The sequence below is a fragment of the Bubalus kerabau genome, chromosome X (assembly GCF_029407905.1).
Source record: "Bubalus kerabau isolate K-KA32 ecotype Philippines breed swamp buffalo chromosome X, PCC_UOA_SB_1v2, whole genome shotgun sequence".
Taxonomy (NCBI): Eukaryota; Metazoa; Chordata; class Mammalia; order Artiodactyla; family Bovidae; genus Bubalus; species Bubalus kerabau.
In genome coordinates, this window is record NC_073647.1 from 94,714,854 (window position 1) to 94,739,099 (window position 24,246).

Sequence of the window (24,246 nt, forward strand, 5' to 3'; positions counted from 1 at the left end):
GCCTGGTGGGCTTACGTCTATGGGGTCGCACAGAGTCGGACACGACTGAAGCGACTTAGCAGCAGCAGCATACTCCATTTAAAGTTATTATAAAATAATGGCTATATGGCCCTTTGCTGTACAATATATCTGTGTTGCTTATTTATTTTTTTTTTTTTTTTTTTTTTTTTTAAAATATTTATCTATTTATTTACTTGGCTGCCCCAGGATCTTTGAATTGCAGCATGTGGGGTTTTTAGTTATCATGTGGGTTCTAGTTCCCTGACCAGGGATTGAAACCAGGCTCCCAGCATTGGGAGTGCAGAGTCTTAGCCCCTGGACTACCAGGAAAGCCCCTGCTTATTTATTTTATACACAGTAGATTGTATCTCTTTATCCCCAACCCCTTTCTGGTCCCTTCTTCCCGTTCACCGCTGGTAACCACTAGTTTCTTCTCTATATCTGTGAGCTTGTTTCTGTTATGTTATATGTATTTGTTTTATCTTTTAGATTTCCTCGTGTAAGTGATAGCATAGAATATTTGTCTTTCCTTTTGGTTTTAAAGTCTTCCCTGGTGGCTCAGATGGTAAAGCATCTGCCTACAATGCGGGAGACCCAGGTTCGATCCCTGGGTTGGGAAGATCCTTTGGAGAAGGAAATGGCAACCCATTCCAGTATTCTTGCCTGGAAAATCCCATGGACAGAGGAGTGTTGTAGGCTACAGTCCATGGGGTCGCAAAGAGTTGGACACAACTGAGCAACTTCACTTCCACTTTCTTTCTTCTTCTTTTAACATATAAGCAAATAGGTATTCATATCTATTTATCTAAGAATATCTTAACTGTTTATCTAAGAATACTTATAAGAATATTCTTACCTATTTATCTAAGAATACCTGTTTATCTAGGAACCTGCCCCAAGGCTCTTAGATAGTTGGTAACATTCCGTATGTATACATTTCTCCACCATTTTTTGGAAAATAATAGTTTACTTTATTCTGAGATCACTACAGTTAACTTTGATTACTGTATTCTTGCCTGGAGAATCCCATGGACAGAAGAACTTGGTGGGTTGTAGTCTGTAGGATCACAGAGTTGGACATGACTGAGTGTGCATGCTTATGATTTGTTGTTGTTTAGTCGCTCGGTCATGACCGACTCTTTGAGACCCCATGGACTGCAGCATGCCAGGCTTCCCTGTCCTTAACTGTCTCCTGGAATTTACTCAAACTCATGTCCATTAAGTCAGTGATGCCATCCAGCCATCTCATCCTCTGACATCCCCTTCTCCTCCTGCATCAGGGTCTTCTCCAGTGAGTGGGCTCTTCTCACTAGATGGCCAAAGTATTGGAGCTCCAGCTTCAGCATCAGTCCTTCCAATGATTATTCAGGACTGATTTCCTTTAGGATTGAGTGGTTGGATCTCCTTGCAGTCCAGGAGACTCTCAAGAGTCTTCTCCAATACCACAGTTTGAAAGCATCAATTTTTTGGTGCTCAGCCTTCTTTATGGTCCAACTCTGATATCTCTACATGACTACTGGAAAAACTATAGCTTTGACTATATGGACCTTTGTCAGCAAAGTAATGTCTCTACTTGTTAATAAGCTGTCTAGGTTGGTCATAGCTTTTCTTCCAAGGAGCACATGTCATAGAATTTCATGGCTGCAATCACCATCTGCAGATTTTGGAGCCCAAGAAAATAAAGTCTGTCTCTGTTTCCATTGTTTTCCCATCTATTTGCCATGAAGTGATGGGACTGGATGCCAAGATCTTAGTTTTTTAATGTTGAGTTTTAAGCTAGCTTTTTCACTCTGCTCTTTCACCTTCATCAAGCAGCTCTTCAAGAGTTCCTCTTCATTTTTTGCCGTAGGGGTGGTGTCATCTTCATATCTGAACTTATTGATATTTCTCCCAGAAATCTTGATTCTGACTTTAGCTTCATCCAGCCCAGCATTTCACATGATGTACTCTGAATATAAGTTAAATAAGCAGGGTGACAGTATATAGCCTTGATGTATTCCTTTCCCAATTTTGTACCAGTCCATTGTTCCATGTCCAGTTCTAACTGTTACTTCTTGACCTGCATACAGGTTTCTTGGGAGGCAGGTAAGGGAGTCTGTTATTGCTATTTCTTGAAGAATTTTCCACAGTTTGTTGTGATCCACACAGTCAAAGGCTTTAGCGTAGTCAATGAAGCAGGAGTTTTTCTGAAATTCTCTTGCTTTTTTCTGTGATCCAGTGGGTGTTGGCAATTTGATATCTGGTTCCTCTGCCTTTTCTAAATCCAGCTTCTACCATCTGGAAGTTCTCAGTTTACGTACTGTTGAATCCTAACTTTTAAGTATTTTGAGCATTTCCTTGCTAGCATGTGAAATGCGTGCAATTGTACAGTAGTTTGAACATTCTTTTACATTGCCCTGATTTGGGATTAGAATGAAAACTGACCTTTTCCAGTCCTGTGACCACTGCTGAATTTTCCAAATTTGCTGGCACATTGAGTGCAGCGCTTTCAGAACATCATCTTTTAGGATTTGAAATAGCTCAGCTGGAATTCCACTAGCTTTGTTCATAGTAATGCTTCCTAAGGCACACTTGGACTTCTCACTCCAGGATGTCTGGCTTTAGGTGTATTTTTTATTTATTTAACTTTTTTCCAGCCATACATATACATGTCCATTTTCCCCCAAACTCCCCTCCCATCCAGGCTGCCACATAACATTGAGCAGATTTCCATGTACTGTAGGGTAGGTCCGTCCTTTTTTTTTTTTTTACCCAACTTAACATTATATCCTAGAGATCACTCCATAGCAGTATACAGACATATTCTTTATTTTTTTAGCTACATGATATTATTCACTTGGTGCATGTACTTTATATTCAACCTGCCCTCTTTAATGGACATTTGAGTGCTGCAATGAAATGCCTTGTGCATGTATCTTTTCCTGCTTTTAAGGCTGTTACTCATAACCATTTTTATTTGTCATGTTTACATCCATATATCTTAATCATATGCTTGTATCACTGTATTAGTTTGCTAGGCTTCCGTAAGAAAATACTATGGAGTGGGTGGTCTAAACAATGGGAATTTATTTTCTCAAAATTCTGTCAAAAATCACGATCTAAAATCAAGTTTAAGATCAAGGTGTTGGAAAGTTTGTTTTCTTCTGAGGCCTCTTTTTGGATTGCAGATGGCTGCCTTTTGGCTGTGCCCTCTGTGTGTGCACATCCCTGGTGTCCCTTTGTGTATCCAGATTTCTTAAAAGGATACCAGTCAGATTGGATTAGGGCACACCTTAATGGTTTCATTTTAAATTAATTTTGTTAAAGGCCCTATCTTCAAATACAGTCACATTCTGAGGTACTGGGACCTAGGGCTTCAAATAAATTTTTGGATGGGGAGGGGGGCGATACAGTTCAGCCTACAATAATTAATTCTTGATTCATCAGCTTCATATATTGTCTGTTTCTTATACAGAAATACTATCTTATATAGAAATACTACATATACTATCTGTTTCACAGATATGTGAAGATTTATCTCATATTACATATTGCCTCCCTGCCTCTGCCTTTCAGTTTTTGTTAGTTATATTATACTTTTTTATTTATGTTAATGATTATTATTTAAATTTAAATTTATTTATTTTTATATATTTAAGTATTTATTTCTTACTCCATCAGTTTTGGAGAGTATATATTTTTTAAGTTAATTATATTTTTGGACTGTGCTGGGTCTTTAATGCTACATGCAGGCTTTATCTAGTTCTGGTGAGTGGGGGTGCTACTCTTCTTTGCTGGGCATGGGCTTCTCATTGCTGTGGCTTCTCTTATGTGGAGCACAGGCTCTGGGCAAGTGGGCTCAGTCGTTATGGTGCCTGGCCCAGTTGCCCCACGGCATGTGGGATCTTCTCAGGCCACGGCCCAAACCTGCGTACCCTTCATTGGCAGGCAGATGCCCAACCACTGGACCACCAGGGAAGTCCCAGAGAGTATATCTTTACATTTCAACTCTGTGAGGATATTAGTACCTTTATCATTCTCTCTCCCTTTCCTCATCATTAACCTTCCAACTTCAGTTACATCTAATGTTTGCATTTTTGGCTTTAATGATTTCAAAGAATGATAACTAAAAGCATTTTATTGATTGTGACTGCTATTTAATTCTGTGGATAATAATGATATATCTCTTTATGTTTCTATTAGCTGTCCTAATTCTATTTCCTCAGGTATTCTGTTTGTTGAGTAGTGGGTTGTCCTTTCATATTACTGGTTTCCCTCAAAAATTTGGTTATTCTTGCTTATATTTGGTTTGAGAGTCCTTGATAGTTTTCTATGAATAGCGTGTCACACTATTTACTGTAACCCGAGTCCAATAACTGATCGAGAATTAGGAGCAGAGATTTTGCATTGACTTGTGTTGTCAGCCATCTGGAACTCTACTTTTTTCTAGTCTAAGTGATCATACTCACTGTTCCTTTCTGAGGAGGAGGGGAAAGTCTTTTGGGAATGAAGCCTACTGCCTGATACTCCTTCTGTTCACATCCAGAATATTTCCATATTTTGCGTTTTTGTGCATTTTAGCATGTAGGTTTTTGCCTTAGTCCATTTGCTATTTTTCAGAGGTTCTTCATAATTTCCAATCAACTAAAAACACTGTTTTTTCAGGACTATTATTAATATGAAAATATGCATATATTAATATTATTTCTATAAAAATATGTAAATTCCTAGAAATGATACATATGATCTGTATCATAATATATATATATGATATTATATCGTTTCTAGTATATCATAGTATATAGTATATATACATATCATTTCTAGGGATTTGTAATAGAAGGGGTGGCTATAGTGTATACTCAATCCTCCATCTTGATTCAGTTCTTGTTTGCTTCCACAGTATTTGTACGTATTGCTCATCAACTGTTTATTTAGATGTCTTTCAGTTATAATAGAGTGAGGTTCTTTGGGGTGCCTGGCATGTAATGGATATATAATAAGCCTTTGCTGAACTAAGAAAATTTTTATTAGAGATATAATTAAATACCAGATCCCAGGTATGTTGACTTATAATCTAGTGTTTATCATAGAAAAATTTCTTCAGGTATGTGAGGCATTAATTTTTAGAACTTTCTTTTGTTTAAATTATCCCAATGTTTTCTTTTCATATTTCTTAGAAGATGTATTTTCAAGTCTATTAATTTTTTATTATTGCTTTTAAGACCATTTTTCTTTAATTATGGAGTTCCATAGAGAACATAGGATTCTAATAAATACTGTTACTTTTTTGTTTTCTGTGGATTACACTACTGAATCTGGACAGAGGATTAAATATTTTACCCAATATAATCATCACCCAATTTAGAAGAGGTGTGAATTTTAAAAATTTATTAATTTTTAATTGGAAGATACTTGCTTTACAATATTGTGTTGGTTTCTAACATCAGCATGAATCAACCATAGGCATATGTATTTCTCCACCCTCTTGAACCTCCCTCCCACCCCATCCAACCCTTCTACATTGTTACAGAGCACTGAATTTGAGCTTCCTGAATTATACAGCAAATTCCCATTGGTTATCTGTTTTACATATGGTAATATATATGTTTCAGTGCTATTCTCTCAATTCATCCCACTCTCTTTTTCCCCCACTGTGTCTACAAGTCTGTTCTCTATGTCTGCATCTCCACTGCTGCCCTGCAAGTGGGTTCATCAATGCCATCTTTCTATATTCCATGTGAAAGTGAAAGTGTTAGTTACTTAGTCATGTCTGACTCTTTGTGACCCCATGGACTGTAGCCCTCCAGGCTCCTCTGTCCATGGAATTAATTCTTCAGGCAAGAATACTGGAGTGGGTTGCCTTTCCCTTCTCCAGGGGATCTTCCCGACCCAGTGACTGAACCCAGGTCCCCTGCATTGTAGGCAGATTCTTTACTGTTCAAGCCACCAGGGAAGCCCTAGATTCCATATATATGCGTTAATATACTGTATTTATCTTTCTCTTTTTGAGTTACTTCACTCTGTATAATAGGCTCTAAGTTCATCCACCTCATTAGGACTGACTCAAATGTTTTCCTTTTTGTGGCTGAGAAATATTCCATTATATATAGATACCCAAACTTCTTTATCCATTCATCTGTCAGTGGATATCTATGTCCATTGTCTTAGCTATTGTAGATAGTACTGCAATGAATATTTGGGTGCTTGTGTCTTTTTCTGTTACGGTTTCCTCAGGGTATATGCCCAGTATTGAGATTGTTGGGTTATATGGTAGTTTTATTCCTAGTTCTTTAAGGAATATCCATACTGTTCTCCATAGTCGCTGCATCAATTTACATTCTCACCAACAATACGAGAGAGTTCCCTTTTCTCTACATCTTCTCCAGCATTTATTGTTTATAGATTTTTTGATGATGATCATTCTGATTGGTGTGAGGTGACACCTCATTGCAGTTTTGATTTGCATTTTTCTAATAATGAGCAGTGTTGAGCATCTTTTCGTGTATTTATTAGCCATCAGTATGTCTTCTTTGGAGAAATGTCTGTTTAGATCTTCTGCCCACTTTTTGTTTGAGTTGTTTGTTTTTCTGGTATTGAACTTCATGAGCTCCTTGTATATTTTAGAGATGAATGCTTTGTTAGATATCTCATTTGTAATTATTTTCTCCCATTCTGAGGTTTGTCTTTTCACCTCATTTGTAGTTTCCTTTGTTGTGCAAAAGCTTTTAAGTTTAATTAGGTCCCATTTGTTTATTTTCATTTTTATTTCCATTACTCTAGGAGGTGAATCATAGAGAATTTGCTGTGATTTATGTCAAGGAGTGTACTGTCTATGTTTTCCTGTTAGGAGCTTTATAGTTTCTGGCCTTACATTTAAGTCTTTAATCCATTTTGAGTTTATTTTTGTGTGTGGTGTTAGGAGGTGTTCTAGATTCATTCTTTTACATATAGCTGCTCAGCTTTTCCAGCACCACTGTTGAATAGGCTGTCTTTTCTCCATTGTATATCCTTGCATCCTTGGTCAAACATAAGGTGCCCATATGTGCGTGGGTTTATCTCTGGGCTTTATGTCTTGTTCCATTGATCTGTATTTCTGTTTTTGTGTCAGTACCATATTGTCTTGATGACTGTAGCTTTGTATAAAGTCTGAAGTCAGGAAGGTTGATTCCTCCAGCTCTGTTTTTCTTTCTTAAGATTGCTTTGGCTATTCGAGGTCTTTTGTGTTTCCATGCAAATTATGAAATTTCTTGTTCTAGTTCTGTGAAAAATACCATTGGTAGTTTGTTAGGGATTGCACTGAATCTGTAGATTGCTTTGAGTAGTTTAGTCGTTTTCACAATGTTGATTCTTCCAATCCTAATCTAAGAACATGATATATCTCTGTGTCATCTTTGATTTCTTTCATCAGTGTCTTTACAGATTTCTTCATACAGGTCTTTTGTCTCTTTACATAGGTTTATTCCTAGATATTATATTCTTTTTTTTTTTGAAGTAGTGAATGGGATTGTTTCCTTAATTTCTCTTTCTGATTTTTCATTGTTAGTGTATAGGAATGCAAGGGATGTCGGTGTATCTTTTATTCCAATCTGCATTCCTTTTCTTTCTTTTTCTTCTCCGACTGCTGTGGCTAGGACTTCCAAAACTGTGTTGAATAATAGTGGCAAGAGTGGCACCCTTTTCTTGTTCCTGATTTTAGAGGAAATGCTTTCATTTTTTCACCATTGAAAATAATGTTTGCTATGGGTTTGTCATATGTGGCCTTTAATATGTTGAGGTATGTTCCTTCTATGCCTACTTTCTGGAGAGTTTTTATTATAAATGAGTGTTGAATTTTGTGGAATAGCTTTCTCTAGATGATTGTTTTTTATCTCTCAGTTTGTTAATATGGTATATAGCATTGATTGATTTGCATATACTAAAGAATCCTTGCATCACAGGGATAAAGCCCACTTGATCATAATGTATGGTCCTTTTAATGTGTTGTTGGATTCTGTTTGCTAGAATTGTGTTGAGGATTTTTTCATATATGTTCGTCATTGATATCGGCCTGTAATTTTCTTTCTTTGTGGCAACTTTGTCCCTTGTCTGGTTTTGGTATCAGTATGATGGGGGCTTTGTAGAATGAATTTGGGAGTTTTGCTTCCTGTGCAATTTTCTGTAAGAGTTTGAGGACAATAGGTATTAGCTCTTCTCTAAACTTTTGGTAGAATTTACCTGTGAAACCATATGATTCTGGGCTTTTGTTTGTGGGAAGATTTTTTATTACAGTTTTGATTTCCATGCTTCTAATTGGTCACTTCATTTTTTCTATTTCTTTCCGATTCAGTTTTGCAAGGTTATATTTTTCTAAGAATTTGTCCATTTCTTAGAGGTTGTGTGTTTTATTGGCATAGAGTTGCTTGTAGTAGTCTCTTGTGATCCTTTGTATATCTGCATTGTCTGTTGTAATTTCTTTTTCATTTCTAATTTTATTAATCTGAGTCTTCTCCTTTTTTCTTCATGAGTTTATCTAATGGTTTATCAATTTTGTTTATCTTTTCAAAGAACCAGCTTTTTTTTAATATAAATTTATTTATTTTAATTGGAGGTTAATTACTTTACAATATTGTATTGGTTTTGCCATACATCAACATGAATCCGTCACGGGTGTACACGTGTTCCCCATCCTGAACCCCTCTCCCACCTCCGTCCCCCTGGGTCATCCCAGTGCACCAGCCCCAAGCATCCTGTATCCCGCATCGAACCTGGACTGGTGATTTGTTTCATATATGATATTATACATGTTTCATTGCCATTCCCCCAAATCATTCCACCCTCTCCCTCTCCCACAGAGTCCAACAGGCTGTTCTATACATCTGTGTCTCTTCTGCTGTCTCGAACCAGCTTTTAGATTTATCAATCTTTGCTACTGTCTCCTTCATTTCTTTTATTTCTGCTCTGATCTTTATCATTTCTTTCCTTCTACTGACTTTGGATTATTTTTGTTCTTTTTCTAGTTACTTTAGGTTTAGGGCTAAGTCGTTTATTTGATGTTTCTCTGGTGTCTTGAGGTAGGATTGTATTGCCATAGACTTCCCTCATAGCACTGCCTTTACTGCATCGCATTGGTTTTCCGTTGTTGTGTTTTCATTGTCATTTGCTTCTAGGTATTTTTTGAGCTCCTCTTTAAATTCTTTGGTGACCTCTTGGGGATTCATAAGTGTATTATTTATCCTCTATGTGTTTGTGTTTTTATATTTTTTCCCCTGTAGTTGATATCTAATCTTATAGCATTATGGTCAGAAAAGATGCTTGAAATGATATCTGTTCTTTAAAATTTACCAAGGCTTGATTTGTGACTCAGATGTGATCTATCCTGGAGAATGTTCCATGTGCACTTGAGATAAAGTACAGTCTACTGTTTTTGGATGAAATGCCCTTTATGTATCAAGATATCAGTTAGGTCCAATTGGTCCAATGTATCATTTAAAGCTTGTGTTTCTTTATTAATTTTCTGTCTGGATGATCTGTCCATTGGTGTGAGTTGGGTGTTAAAGGCCCTCACTATTACTTTGTTACTGTTACTGTTGATTTCCCCTTTAATATTTGGTAACATTTGCCTTCTGTATTGAGGTGCTCCTGTGTTGGGTACACATATATTTATAATTGTTATATCTTCTTGGATTGATCCCTTCATCATTATGTAGTGCCCTTCTTTGTCTCTTGTAACAGTCTTTATTTTAAATTCTATTTTATCTGATATGAGTATTGCTGTTCCAGCTTTCTTTTGATTTCCATTTGCATGGAATATCTTTTCCAAGCCCCTCACTTTCATTCTGTATGTGTCTCTAGGTCGGAAGTGGATTTCTTGTAGACAGCCTATATAGCCATCTTGTTTTTATATCCATTCAGCCAATCTGTGTCTTTTGGTTAGAACATTTAATCCATTTATACTTAAGGTAATTATTGATAATGTATGATCCTATTACCATTTACTTTATTGTTTGTGGTTTGTTTTTTTAGTCCTTTTCTTTCGTCTTATGCTTCCTGCTTACAAAAGTTCCTTTAGCATTTGTTGTAAAGCTGGTTTGGTGGTACTGAATTCTCTTAACTTTTCCTTGTCTGGAAAGCTTTTGATTTTTCCTTTGAATATGAATGAAATCCTTGCTGGATAGAGTAATCTTGGTTGCAGGTTTTTCACTTTCATCACTTTAAGTATATCCTGCCACTCCCTCCTGGCCTGCAGTTTCTGTTGAAAGATCAGTTGTTGTGGGGATCCCCTTGAATATTATTTGTTGCTTTTCCCTTGTTGCTTTTTTTTTTTAGAGAATACTTTATTAGTTTCTGTAATCAAACCCATGTAGATAAGACCTTACATATTTAATACAGTGTGTTACCCCTGTACAAATGGAAAAAATTATGTTTAACGTTTCTAGACCAATATGGCTGTTAATTTCTGTACAATGCCAACCCAACACGGTACAACTGGGATACTTTTTCCAAAGTTGACAGCACAGCTAAAGTTTCCAAAAATTCAAATTATATATATATATATGTATATATATATATAGATTTATTTATTTATATAAAAAGACCAATAGCAGTATGTTATGCATCAATAGCAGCAACAGCTTTTCCAAGTTCTGCAGTCATCTGAACAAAATTATAGAGACATCCAGCACACTCCATTAAAAAAAAAAAAAAAAGTAAAAAAAAACAAAACCTCAGAAAACAGCAAAGTTCTGTTACTGTTGTGGTACCTGGCACCATTTTTTTTTTTAATTATGTTTCTCAATCATCATCTGGAAAGAAAACATTCTAGAATAACGTCATTAAAAACAGATCTGATAAAGCACAGTCACTACTACATATCATAAAGCAGGTACAAGATATTTTACATTAAAAAAACATCCCTTGTTGCTTTTAATGTTTGTTCTTTGTGTTTAATTTTCATTAGTTTGATTAGTATTTGTCTTGGTGTGTTTCTCCTTGGGTTTATCCTGTATGGGACTCTCTGGGTTTCCTGGATTTGGGTGGCTATTTCCCTTCCCATGTTAGGGAAGTTTTTGATTATAATCTCCTCCAGTATTTTTCCTACCCTTTTTTTTTCTCTTCCTCTTCTGGGACCCATATAATTCAAAGGTTGGGTATGCATAATGTTATCCGAGAGGTCTCTGAGACTGTCCTCTTTTCTTCTGCTCTGCTTCAATTATTTGCACCATTTTGTCTTCAGCTCACTTATTCATTCTTCTGCCTCAGTTATTCTGCTGTTGGTTCCCACTAGTGTATTTTTAATCTCAGTTATTGTGTTGTTCATTGCTGATTGTCTCTTCTTTATTTCTGCGAGGTCCTTGTTAAACATTTTTGTATCTTCTTGATCTGTGCCTCAAGTCTATTTATCTGTGCTTCCATTTTATTTCTTAGTCTTTGGATCATCTTTACTATTGTTACTCTTGATTTATTTTTGAGGTAGACTATTTTCTCTTCATTTGTTTGGTCTTATGAGTTTTTACCATGTTCTTTTATCTGCTGGATGTTTTTCTGTCTTGTCTTTTTATTTAATTTACTGTGTTTGGGGTCTCCTTTCTACAGGCAGGAAGGTTGTAGTTCCTTTTAACTGTGGAATCTCCTTCCCCTAGGTGGGGTTGGACCAATGCCTTGTGAAGGTTTCCTGGTTTGGCAGATTTGTGCCTGTGTTCTGGTGGATGGAGCTAGATCTTGTCTCTCTGAAGGACAGTGTTGGGTCCAGTAGTGTGTTTTGGGGTGTGTATGGGTTGATAAGGCTTTGGGCAGCCTCTCTGCTAATGAGCAAGGTTGTGTTCCTGTTTGCAGAAGTTTTGGTGTGAGGTGTCCACACTGTAGCTTGCTGGCCTTTGGGTGGGGCTTGGTCTCAGTGTTGAAATGAAGGCCTTTGGGAGAATTCTCATAAATTAATGTTCCATGGGGTTGGGAGTTCTCTGGGATCCAAAGTCCTGAACTTGGGTCTTCCACTTTTGGGGTTCAGGCCTAACCCCTTACTGTAGGACCAAGACTTCACAGGTCTCACAGCAGAGAAGACTAATGGTGAAAGCTCCATTGAACAGCCCAGAACACTCAAAGAAACTTACACACTTACAAACAGAAGAAAAAAAAAGAGAAAAGAAATAAAATTAAGATAAAAGCAGGAGTCAGAAGAGAACAGTCAAACCAAGAGACAAACCCAGAAGTGAAAATGAATACTAAAAACTAGACTAGCAAAAATACAAAATAAAAAAACATGGGGAAAATGTAAATACTGTAAAAATAGGAAAATAAAATGAATTTATTTAAAAATAAGATGTTTTTAAAAAGGAATAATAAGTAGGTTATAAAAAATAAAAATTAAAAGAATAATGGAGAAAAAACAACATTAGAACAGTATGATAAAAAAGGGAAAAAATAGCAAAGTATATATTGAATGGTAATATGAAGAATATTCTTGTAATTCCTCCATTGACCTTTCCATACTGTGTGCTCTAGTCAATCTGCCTATTCAGAAATTCCTCCAATATTTCTAGGAAGATCTGTGGAGCTGTTCTGTGCAGTGTGTCTGAGACTCATATCTTGCCTTCCTCCAGCTTGTACTTGCTCCTAAAGTCCACAGTTGCTCCTAAGCCCACAGTCTCAGGCTAATTGTGGGGATTTAATCCACTGCACCTGCTATAGGAGTGCTGCCCCCTTCTCTCTTTTGCTTACACATCCTCTGGTGTTCCACTTTGGTTTTGGCCCTCCCTCTGTTTGTGGGCTGCTCTCTGGTGTCTGTTCCCAACCCAGACACAAGGCAGCCTATTGGGGCTCACATGCTCAATTGGACACAGTTGGGGTGTGTGGGGAGTGCCTGCTGGAGCCAAGACCTGTGGTGAGTTGCCACAGTCTCAGGTGGCTCATGTACTTCCCCGTGGGAGCTGGCCCTGAGTTGTGGGTCCCTCAGCAGAGTCAAACTGCTCAGTCTCCCAGGAAGGTGTGGGCAGTGACCTGTGCCTGCTCACAGCTTGGTGGCACTTGCAACCCCTCGGGTTGAGATTGTAGTGGCCTCCTATCCTCTGCCTCTAGCTCTCGCAATGTCTTTTCTACCTTCGTAGACCGCAGCTGACTCATCCCACCTATGGCACTGGCAAAGGTGAGGTCCTGCATTCTGGGAGTGTGCGTAGTTAGAGCGTTCCCACTGCAGTGATCTCTGGCCTCTCTGGCTGGCCCATGATTTTCCCTGGACTCCCTCAGCTGTGTTGTACTAGTCCCCTCAGAGTATCTTGATGGCAGCCAACCCTGATCCTCTCCCTGGGGTCTGACCCCTGAAGCCTGAGCCTGAGCATCTAGCCCCAGTTGTTGTGAAGGGCATGTAAGCTGCTTCTCTGCTGAAAAGTGCTGTTTGACAATGAACTCAGGTGAATTCTCTCCGTTTTGCCTTCTAAGCACCTGTTGCTGTGTTTCCCTCAGAGGTTCCAAAGCTCCCCCCTGACCCCTCCTCTGAGGGGGTTTCTGAGTGTGTGGAAACTTTTCCTCCTTTGGGATTCCTTCCCAGGGGCACAAGTCCCTGTCCTGAAATCTTGGTTTTCTTATCTTTATCTTTTGCTGTACCTTGTTGTGGGGAGGTTGGCTTGCCTTTTTGGAAGTCTGGTGTTCAGCAGGCATTCTGTAGAAGTTGTTCCATATTCAGATGAATTTTTGATGTATTTGTTGGGTGGGGAGGGTAATCACCCCATCTTATTCCTCTGCCATCTTGAACGTCCTTGAGGTGTGAATTTTTAACAATTATTTTTTACCTTCTTTCTTCCAGATGAACATGAAAACAGGAAAAGGATGGGTGAATGTTGGAAATGCGGCACTTGCTGATGATTTTTTTCAATCTGCCATAACTGTAAGTTACTGTTGATTTTTAACTGTTAGTAGCAGTTGTGGTTATTCTCATCATTACATTGTAATGTGGTTTATTTTCCAGAGTCTGGAGCAGTTATATTCCAAATTAACTCAGAGGAGCTCCACTGAGGAACATGTGATTATGCAAAAGAATTCTGTGGAGAAGGACCTTTTGAAAGTGCTTTCTTACCAAGCAGAGGCAGTAAGTATCATAGTCACCAGAGCTTTACAGTGGGGCATTTTCTATATGTAAATGCAAAAGTGATGAGATATAACCTATTAGAAGAAAGTCAGGTGTCATTGGTCTTTTATTGCATATTATATTTAACCTTTTTAATCTCTGTTTTATAGCTGAAGGTGACATTACTAATGGTAATTGGTATTTATTGGGGTAGATGAAATTGAAAAGACTTAGATAACTAATTCTTATTTTCAACCACTGCATGTAATATCTATCATTTATTTGTGGCAGTGGTCTCTATTTGAACACCTGTCTCTGTGACTCTCTTAACGTTCACAGTATGCCTGAAGTGTGTTGGTCGTTCAGTCATTTCTGATTCTTTGTGACCCCGTGAACTGTAGCCTACCAGGCTCTGCTGTTCATGGAATTCTCCAGGCAAGAATACTGGAGTGGTTTGCCATTTCCTTCTCCAATACCTAAAGTACTGCCCCAAAAGAGCCTTCACATTTGCAATTATTCTGAGTTGTTTGCTAATATTTTCTAAAAGTGTGCTGATGTCAGTGTTCAGAGTTGTACTTTTCCTCCATTTGGCTTATAGGTTTCCTTCTTTTGTCACCATGCTGTTCGGTGTGCATTTTAATTTGACAAAATATAAGCTGGAATGAGTTTACTCTCTGAAATTATGTAATTCTGGAAATGAAAGAGAACTTAAAAATTATCTAATCTTATTTTTTAACATCTTCACAGAAATATAATTCATATACTGTAAAATTCACACATTTAAAAATACAATTCAATGGTTTCAGTATATTCATACAATTCAGAACTTTTAGCACAATCTTAAGTTTAAAATATTTTCATTACCCCAAAAGAAATCCCCTATCCATTACAGTCACTCCCTATTCCTCCTGACCGCTAGCAACCACTAATCTACTTTCTGTTTTTATAGATTTATCTGTTCTGGACATTTCATATAAATGAGATCATATAACAATTAATCTTTTGTGCTTAGCTTCTTTTACTTAGCATGTTTTCAAATTTAATCTTTAATCTATGTTGTGAAAGTGAAAGTCGTTCAGTCATGTCCAATTGTTTGCAACCCCGTGGACTATACAGTCTCCAGGCCAGAATACTAGAGTGGGTAGTCTTTCCCTTCTCCAGGGGATCTTCCCAACCCAGGGATCGAACCCAGGTCTCCTGCATTGCAGGCAGATTCTTTACCAACCGAGCCACAAGGGAAGCCCAATCTATGTTGTAGCATCTATCAGTATTTTTATTACCAAATATTATTGTACTCTATGGATATACCACATTTTGTTTATCCATTCAGTTATTGATGAACATATGGATTGTTTTCAATTTGGAGCTATTGTAAATAATTCTACTGTGAACATTCATGTACAGATTTTTGTATGTACATATTTTTATTTCTCTTGGATACATACCTAGAAATATAATTGCTCAATAACATGATAACTCTGTTTAACCTTTTGTTGAAACTGCTGGACTGTTTTCCACAGTGGCTTTTTACCATTTTACACTTCTGCCACTAGTCTCTGAGGGCCCTAATTTCTTCATATCTAGGAATTTTATAGATTTAGAATTTACATTTAGGACTTGACCCATTTCAAGTTAATTTTCATGTATGGTATGAGATGAGAGTCTGTTTGCATTCTTTTGCATGTAACTCTCCAGTTGTCCTAGCACCATTTGTTGAAGACTGTTCTTTCCCCATTGAATGGTTTTATCACCCTTGTCAAAAATTAATTGATCAGAAGTGTGAGGATTTATTTCTGAACTGTTGATTCTGTTCCCATTGATCTATATGTTTGTCCTTATACAAGTGCTATGGTGTCTTGAGTACAGTAGCTGTGTAGTCAGTTTTGATATAAGAAAGGGTGAATTTTCCAGCTTTGTTATTTTTCAGGATTATTTGATTCTTCTGGGTCTCTTGCATTTCCATATGAATTTTAGAAAAAGCTTGTTAATTTTTGCAACAAAGCCAGTTGGAATTTTGATAAGAAAACCACTGAATCTGTGGATCAGTTTGAGGAGTTATTGCTATCTTAATAATGTTAAGTGTTTTGATCCATGGATATGAGATATTACCCATTTAGTTACGTTTTAATTCCTTCTCATTTTTTAAATGATGAAACAGGTTCAGAGAGATGATGTGAGTTAATTGAAGATCTAAGACTAGAACCATGATTCTCTGACTTTTAGTCTAACACTCCCTACCCAAAACTTTGTTGTTGTTCAGTCACTAAGACATGTCCAACTCTTTTGTGACCCCCCATGTACTACAGCACACCAGGCTCCTCTGCCCCCCATTGTCTCTTGGAGTTTACTCAAATTAGGTTGCTGTATAAAAAGAGAACCCTTTGTGGTAATTTTGTTTGCTTTTAAATGTTAATATCCTTTGTCAGTTACTTTAATGCAACTACTAAAAAATTGATAAAAAGTCCAGCAGGTCTTGGTCTTGTATCTTAACTCTTCTTCCAACTCGCTCTATGACCTTGGGCTGTTACTTAACCTCCTCAGGCCTATAAAAATCTAATATTTAAGAGATCACAACTCTATATTATATACTGTGACAGGGATGCATTTGACTTGATAGTAGTTCATGTGAAAAAGACCTATATGGTTTATTTTATTTACTGTTTTGTTGACGTATAGTTGATGTACAGTGTTATATGTTACACATGTACAATATAGTGATTGACAATTTTAAAGGTTATACTCCATTTATAGTTATTATAAAATATTCCCATATTATACAGTATATTCTTATAGCTTATTTTATTCATAATAGTTTATACCTCTTAATCCCCTACCCCTATATAGCCCTTACCCCCCTTCCCTCTCCTCATTGGTAACTGCAAGTTTGTTCTTTGGATCTGTGAGTCTTTTTGTTTGTTTGTTTTATTCACTAGTTTGGTGCAGTTTTTAGATTCCACATACAAGTGATATCATACAGCATTTTTCTTTCTCTATCTGGCTTATTTCACTTTTTAGCATAGTACCCTCCCAAGTCTATCTATGTTGTTGCAAATGGCAAAATTTTATTTTTTTATGGCTGAGTAGCGACTTCACTTTCACTTTTCACTTTCATGCATTGGAGAAGGAAATGGCAACCCACTCCAGTGTTCTTGCATGGAGAATCCCAGGGATGGGGGAGCCTGGTGGGCTGCCATCTATGAGGTCACACAGAGTCGGACACAACTGAAGCGACTTAGCAGCAGCAGCAGTACTCAAGTACATATACATACCACATCTTCTTTTGGTATCTATTGATGGATACTTAGATTACTTCCATATGTTGGCAATTGTAAATAATTCTGCTGTGAACATTGGGGTGAATGTATCTTTTCGAGTTAGTGTTTTATTTTTCAGATACATACCCAGGAATGAAATGGCTGAGTCATATGGTAGTTCTATTTTTAGTGTTTGGAGAAACTTCTATCCTGTTTTCCATACTAACTGTACCAGTTTACAGCCCATAGTATATGAAGATTCCCTTTTTTCCACATTCTTTGCAACATTTGTCATTTGTGTTCGTTCTGATGATAGCCATTCTGACAGGTGTGAATCGATATCTCATTGTGGTTTTGACTTGCATTAGTTATGTTCAGCATCTATTCATGTGTCTGTTGACTATCTGAAGGTCTTCTTTGGAAACTGTCTATTTAGACCCACCCATTTTTAATCAGATTTTTTGCTTTTTTGATGTTGAGTTGTATGAACTGTTTATATATCGGTCATATCATTTATAAATATTTCCTCCCATTCAATTGATTGTCTTTTCATTTTGTCATTGGTTTCCTTTGCTGTGCAAAAGCTTTAAGTTTGATTGGGTCTCACTTGTTTATTTTTGCTTTTGTTTCCTTTGCTTTAAGAGAAAGATCCAAAAAAATATTGCTAGTATTTATGTTAGTGAGTTTTCTGCCTATATTTTCTTCTAGGAGTTTTATGACTTTCAGTCCTTAACTTTAGGTTTTTAATCCATTTTGAGCTAACTTTTGTATTCAGTAAGAGAAAATGGTCTAATATCATTCTTTTCCATGTAGTTGTCCAGTTTTCCTAGCACCACTTGTTTCTTGCCTCTTTTTTTTTTTTTTTGAAGGTATGGTTACCACCCTCAAGAAAATGATAAGCTAGTTTGAAATTTAGGCTATAAATACTTTTTGAAAAATGGACAAAGGAAAATATAAGTGCCAGATGAGTGGCATAGATCAAGTGGAGCACAGACTTTGTTTAAGGTGGTAAGGTGATGCAAGTATTGTGTCTACCCTTGTGCCACAGATTATCCATCTATAACCTTTTAGCACTGTAGAAGGAACTGTAGATCTTGGTGTTTCTCCAAATTACCCATTTCCCTTGTCTATTGGCAGTGCCTCTTTCTGCTGGCTATGTCCTCTGCTGCTCCCTCTTTTTTTTTATGGCCTTGAAAATTTTGCTGAGTTTATTTAAAACAATCTGATTTCTTTCTAAAATTTTTTAAAATTTATTTTTAATTAGAGGATAATTCTTTTACAATGTGTTGGTTTCTGCTGTGCAACAGTGTGAATCAATCATAAGTATACATATATCCCCTCCCTCCTGAGCCTCCCTCCCACTCCCTCCTACCCTTCGCTCTTTAGTAGAGTAAGAGCACTTATAAAAGATGGTATGGAATTAGGGGGGGAGGAGCCAAGATGGCGTAGGAGTAGGACGGGGAAGAACACTTTCTCCCCCACAAATTCATCAAAAGCGCATTTAAACGTCGAGTAAATTCCACAAAAAACTTCTGAATGCTGGCAGAGGACATCAGGCACCCAGAAAAGCAACCCAACTCTTCGAAAGGAGGTAGGAAAAAATATAAAAGACAAAAAAAGAGACAAAAGAGGGAGGGACGGAGTTCCGTCCCGGGAAGGGAGTCTTAAAAAGAGAGAAGTTTCCAAACACCAGGAAACCTTCTCACTGCCGAATCTGTGCCGAGCTTTGGAAGCACAGAGGGCAACATAAAAGGGAGGAAAAAAAAATAAATAAACAATTAAAAATCGCAGATTGTGAGCCCTACGGTAACTCCCCCAGCGGAGAAGCAGCGCAGACGCCTGCACACGCCATTAGCAAGCAGGGGCTGGGCAGGGAAGCGCGGCGCGGGCTGTGTCCCTTATAGTAAGAATCAGCCGAATGTCCTGAGCGCTATCTGAGCAAAATAATTTGGGCTAGCAAACCAGACTGTGGGATATCTACCACGTGAAAAGCCAGCCCTAACCTAAGACACTGCCAGGCCCGCGCACAGAACAAAGGACTGAACAGAGATAGCCGGTTGCAGACCTTCCCCCTCCGGTGACAGGCAGCCAGAGCCGTAAGCGGGCAATCGCAGCCCAAGAGAGACACTATCTATAAAACTGTAAGCAGGCTTCTTTGCTAACTAAAACTTCTTGGGGGTCTGGATGGTCAACATCTGCCTGAGAAGGTGCGCCGGTTTTACACCCAGGTAACCGAGTGGCGGGGAGGCGATAAGTCGCAGCATTGGCGCCTGCCAAACACATCACCTGAGCTGCTCAGATCTGGGAAGAGCACAAAACGCAGGCCCAACCGAGTCTGCGCCTCTGAGGACTACCTGAGTGCCTGAACCTGAGCGGCTTGGACCTGGGAGCTCAGCCCAGGGCCGGCCTCTGATTGTTCCCGGAGGAACAACCTAGAGCCCGAGCAGTGTGGGCAGGGAGGCTACACGTGCCGTGAGCGGGGGCAGACCCAGTGTGGCTGAGGCACTGCGAGTGCATGCCAGTGTTATCTGTTTGCAGCATCCCTCCCTCCCTCCCCACAGCGCGGCTGAACAAGTGAGCCTAAATAAAATAAAAAAAATAGTGTCCTCCACCGTCCCCTTTGTGTCAGGGCAGGAACCAGACACTGAAGAGACCAGCAAACAGAAGAAGCTATAACAGAGGGAAACGCCTTGGAAGCTACAGGCCATAGATTAAAACCCTGTGGTTACTATGGACTACATAGGATCTTGAGAAATATAAGTCAGACCAAGGAACTAGCCAAAAATGAACTGAACCCACAATACTCACAACAAAACCAGAGAAAGACCTAGATATATTTTTACTATTTTTACGATCAATCTTTCTTTCTTTTTTTTTTAATTAAAAAAAAAATTTAAGTCCTCTATTGTCCTTTAATTTTCACTTTTATAACTATTACTTTGCAAAAAAAAAAAAAAAGACCCTATTTTTTTTTTTCTTCAGCAAGCTTCATATATATATTTTATAATTTTTTGACCGTGTTTTGTTTTGTTTTGTTTTCTTTTTCTTCTTTTCTTTAACATTGTATTTTTGAAATTCCAAACTCTACTCTAGATTTTTAATTTTAGCCTTTTGGTATATGTTATCAATTTTGTACCTATAGTTTTTTTCATAACTTCTGTGACTTTTTTTTTTTTTCTCTGTTTCTTTCTCTTCTTTTGTATAACATCGTATATCTGCAATTCCAAACTCTACTCAAGATTTTTAATTTATGCTTTTTGGTATTTGATATCAATTTTGTACCTGTATTTTCTTTATAATTTTTGTGACATTGTTTTTGTTGGTTTGTTTGTTTTCTCTCTTTATTTTTCTTCTTCTTTTTTTAACATTGTATTTTTGAAATTCCAAACTCTACTCTAGATTTTTAACTTTTGCTTTTTGGTATTAGTTATCAATTTTGTACCTGTAGTTTCTTTATAATTTTCGTGACCTTGTTTGTTTTTCTTTGTTCGTTTTTTCTCTTTCTTTTCCTTCTTCTTTTCTTTAACATCGTATTTTTGAAATTCCAAACTCTACTCTAGATTTTTAATTTTAGCCTTTTGGTATATGTTATCAATTTTGTACATATAGTTTTTTTTTTATAATTTCTGGGACTTTTTTTTTTTCTTTTTTTTCCCCTCTGTTTCTTTCTCTTCTTCTTTTATATAACATCATACATCTGCAATTCCAAACTCTACTCAAGATTTTTAATTTATGCTTTTTGGTATTTGATATCAATTTTGTACATGTATTTTCTTTATAATTTTTGCGACATTGTTTTTGTTGGTTTGTTTGTTTTCTCTCTTTATTTTTCTTCTTCTTTTTTTTTTAACATTGTATTTTTGAAATTCCAAACTCTACTCTAGATTTTTAATTTTTGCTTTTTGGTATTAGTTATCAATTTTGTACCTGTAGTTTCTTTATAATTTTCGCAACCTTGTTTGTTTTTCTTTGTTCATTTTTTCTCTCTTTCTTTTCCTTCTTCTTTTCATTAACATTGCATTTTTGAAATTCCAAACTCTACTCTAGATTTTAAATTTTTGCTTTTATGTATTTGTTACCAATTTTGTACCTTTAAGAACCCAATCTTCAGGACCCATTTTTCACTAGAGAACGAGATTACTGGCTTGACTGCTCTCTCTCCCTTTGGACTCTCCGTTATCTCCACCAGGTCGCCTGTATCTCCTCCCTAACCCCTCTCTACTCTACCCAACTTTGTGAATTTCTGTGTGTTCCAGATGGTGGAGAACACTTAGGGAACTGATTACTGGCTGGATCTGTCTCCCTCCTTTTCATTTCCCCCTTTTATCCTTCTGGCCACCTCTGTCTCCTGCCTCCTTCTTCTCTTCTCTGTATAACTCCATGAACATCTCTGAGCGGTCCAGGTGTGGAGTGCACATAAGGAAGTGACTACTGGCTAGCCCACTCTCTCCACTATTGATTCCACCTCATCTCATATGGGTCACCTCTAACTCCCTCCTCCCACTTCTCTTCTCCATGTAACGCTGTGAACCTCTCTGAGTGACCCTCACAGTAGAGAAACTTTTCATCTTTAATGTAGATGTTTTATCAGTGGTGCAGTATAGAAGGAGAAGTTTTGAAACTACTGTAAAAATAAGACCGATAACTGGAAGTAGGAGGCTTAAGTCCAAACCCTGACTCCAGGGAACTCCTGACTCCAAGGAAGATTAATTGACAGGAGCTCATCAAACGCCTCCATACCGACACTGAAACCAAAGCACCACACAAGGGCCAACAAGTTCCAGGGCAAGACATACCAAGCAAATTCTCCAGCAACAAAGGAACACAGCCCTGAGCTTCAAGATACAGGCTGCCCAAAGTCACCCCAAAACCATAGACATCTCATAACTCATTACTGGACATTTCATTACACTCCAGAGAGAAGAAATACAGCTCCATCCACCAGAACATCGACACAAGCTTCCCTAACCAGGAAACTGTGACAAGCCACCTGTGCAAACCCACACACAGTGAGGAAACGCCACAATAAAGAGAACTCCACAAACTGCCAAAATACAGAAAGGACACCCCAAACTCAGTAATTTAAACAAGATGAAGAGACAGAGGAATAGCCAGCAGATAAAGGAACAGGATAAATGCCCACCAAACCAAACAAAAGAGGAAGAGATAGGGACTCTACCTGATAAAGAATTCCGAATAATGGTAGTGAAATTGATCCAAAATCTTGAAATTAAAATGGAATCACAGATAAATAGCCTGGAGGCAAGGATTGAGAAGAAAGGTTTAACAAGGACTTAGAAGAAATAAAAAAGAGTCAATGTATAATGAATAATGCAATAAGTGAAATTAAAAACACTCTGGAGGCAACAAATAGTAGAATAACAGAGGCAGAAGATAGGATTAGTGAATTAGAAGATAGAAGGGTAGAAATAAATGAATCAGAGAGGATAAAAGAAAAATGAATTAAAAGAAATGAGGACAATCTCAGAGACCTCCAGGACAATATTAAACGCTACAACATTCGAATCATAGGGGTCCCAGAAGAAGAAGACAAAAAGAAAGACCATGAGAAAATACTTGAGGAGATAATAGTTGAAAACTTCCCTAAAATGGGGAAGGAAATAATCACCCAAGTCCAAGAAACCCAGAGAGTCCCAAACAGGATAAACCCAAGCCGAAACACCCCAAGACACATATTAATCAAATTAACAAAGATCAAACACAAAGAACAAATATTAAAAGCAGCAAGGGAAAAACAACAAATAACACACAAGGGAATACCCATAAGGATAACAGCTGACCTTTCAATAGAAACTCTTCAAGCCAGGAGGAAATGGCAAGACATACTTAAAATGATGAAAGAAAATAACCTACAGCCCAGATTATTGTACCCAGCAAGGATCTCATTCAGGTATGAAGGAGAAATCAAAAGCTTTTCAGACAAGCAAAAGCTGAGAGAATTCTGCACCACCAAACCAGCTCTCCAACAAATACTAAAGGATATTCTCTAGACAGGAAACACAAAAACGGTGTATAAATTCGAACCCAAAACAATAAAGTAAATGGCAACAGGATCATACTTATCAGTAATTACCTTAAACGTAAATGGGTTGAATGCCCCAAACAAAAGACAAAGACTGGCTGAATGGATACAAAAACAAGACCCATACATATGTTGTTTACAAGAGACCCACCTCAAAACAGGGGACACATACAGACTGAAAGTGAAGGGCTGGAAAAAGATTTTCCATGCAAATAGGGACCAAAAGAAAGCAGGAGTAGCAATACTCATATCAGATAAAATAGACTTTAAAACAAAGACTGTGAAAAGAGACAAAGATGGTCACTACATAATGATCAAAGGATCAATCCAAGAAGAAGATCTAACAATTATAAATATATATGCACCCAACACGGGAGCACCGCAGTATGTAAGACAAATGCTAACAAGTATGAAAGGAGAAATTAACAACACAATAATAGTGGGGGACACTCACACCTATGGATAGATCAACTAAACAGAAAATTAACAAGGAAACACAAACTTTAAACGATACAATAGACGAGTTAGACCTAATTGATATCTATAGGACATTTCATCCCAAAACAATGAATTTCACCTTTTTCTCAAGCGCACATGGAACCTTCTCCAGGATAGATCACATCCTGGGCCATAAAGCTAGCCTTGGTAAATTCAAAAAAATAGAAATCATTCCAAGCATCTTTTCTGACCACAATGCAGTAAGATTAGATCTCAATTACAGGAGAAAAACTATTAAAAATTCCAACATATGGAGGCTGAACAACACGCTGCTGAATAACCAACAAATCACAGAAGAAATCAAAATTTGCATAGAAAGGAATGAAAATGAAAACACAACAACCCAAAACCTGTGGGACACGGTAAAAGCAGTCCTAAGGGGAAAGTTCATAGCAATACAGGCACACCTCAAGAAACAAGAAAAAAGTCAAATA

General features: G+C 37.5%; 1 protein-coding gene and 1 non-coding gene across 2 annotated transcripts in view; both read left to right on the forward strand.

Moving 5' to 3' along the window:
- TEX11 (testis expressed 11) overlaps positions 1-24,246 on the forward strand; it is a 212,587-nt gene that overhangs the window by 35,425 nt on the left and 152,916 nt on the right. The window contains exons 6-7 of the mRNA XM_055565760.1: positions 13,757-13,837; positions 13,919-14,038. Of these exons, the coding sequence (XP_055421735.1) occupies positions 13,757-13,837; positions 13,919-14,038 (201 nt within the window). The remainder of the gene's footprint in view (positions 1-13,756; positions 13,838-13,918; positions 14,039-24,246) is intronic.
- On the forward strand, positions 548-619 carry TRNAC-ACA (transfer RNA cysteine (anticodon ACA)). The gene has a single exon. It is a non-coding gene; the product is annotated as a tRNA-Cys (tRNA).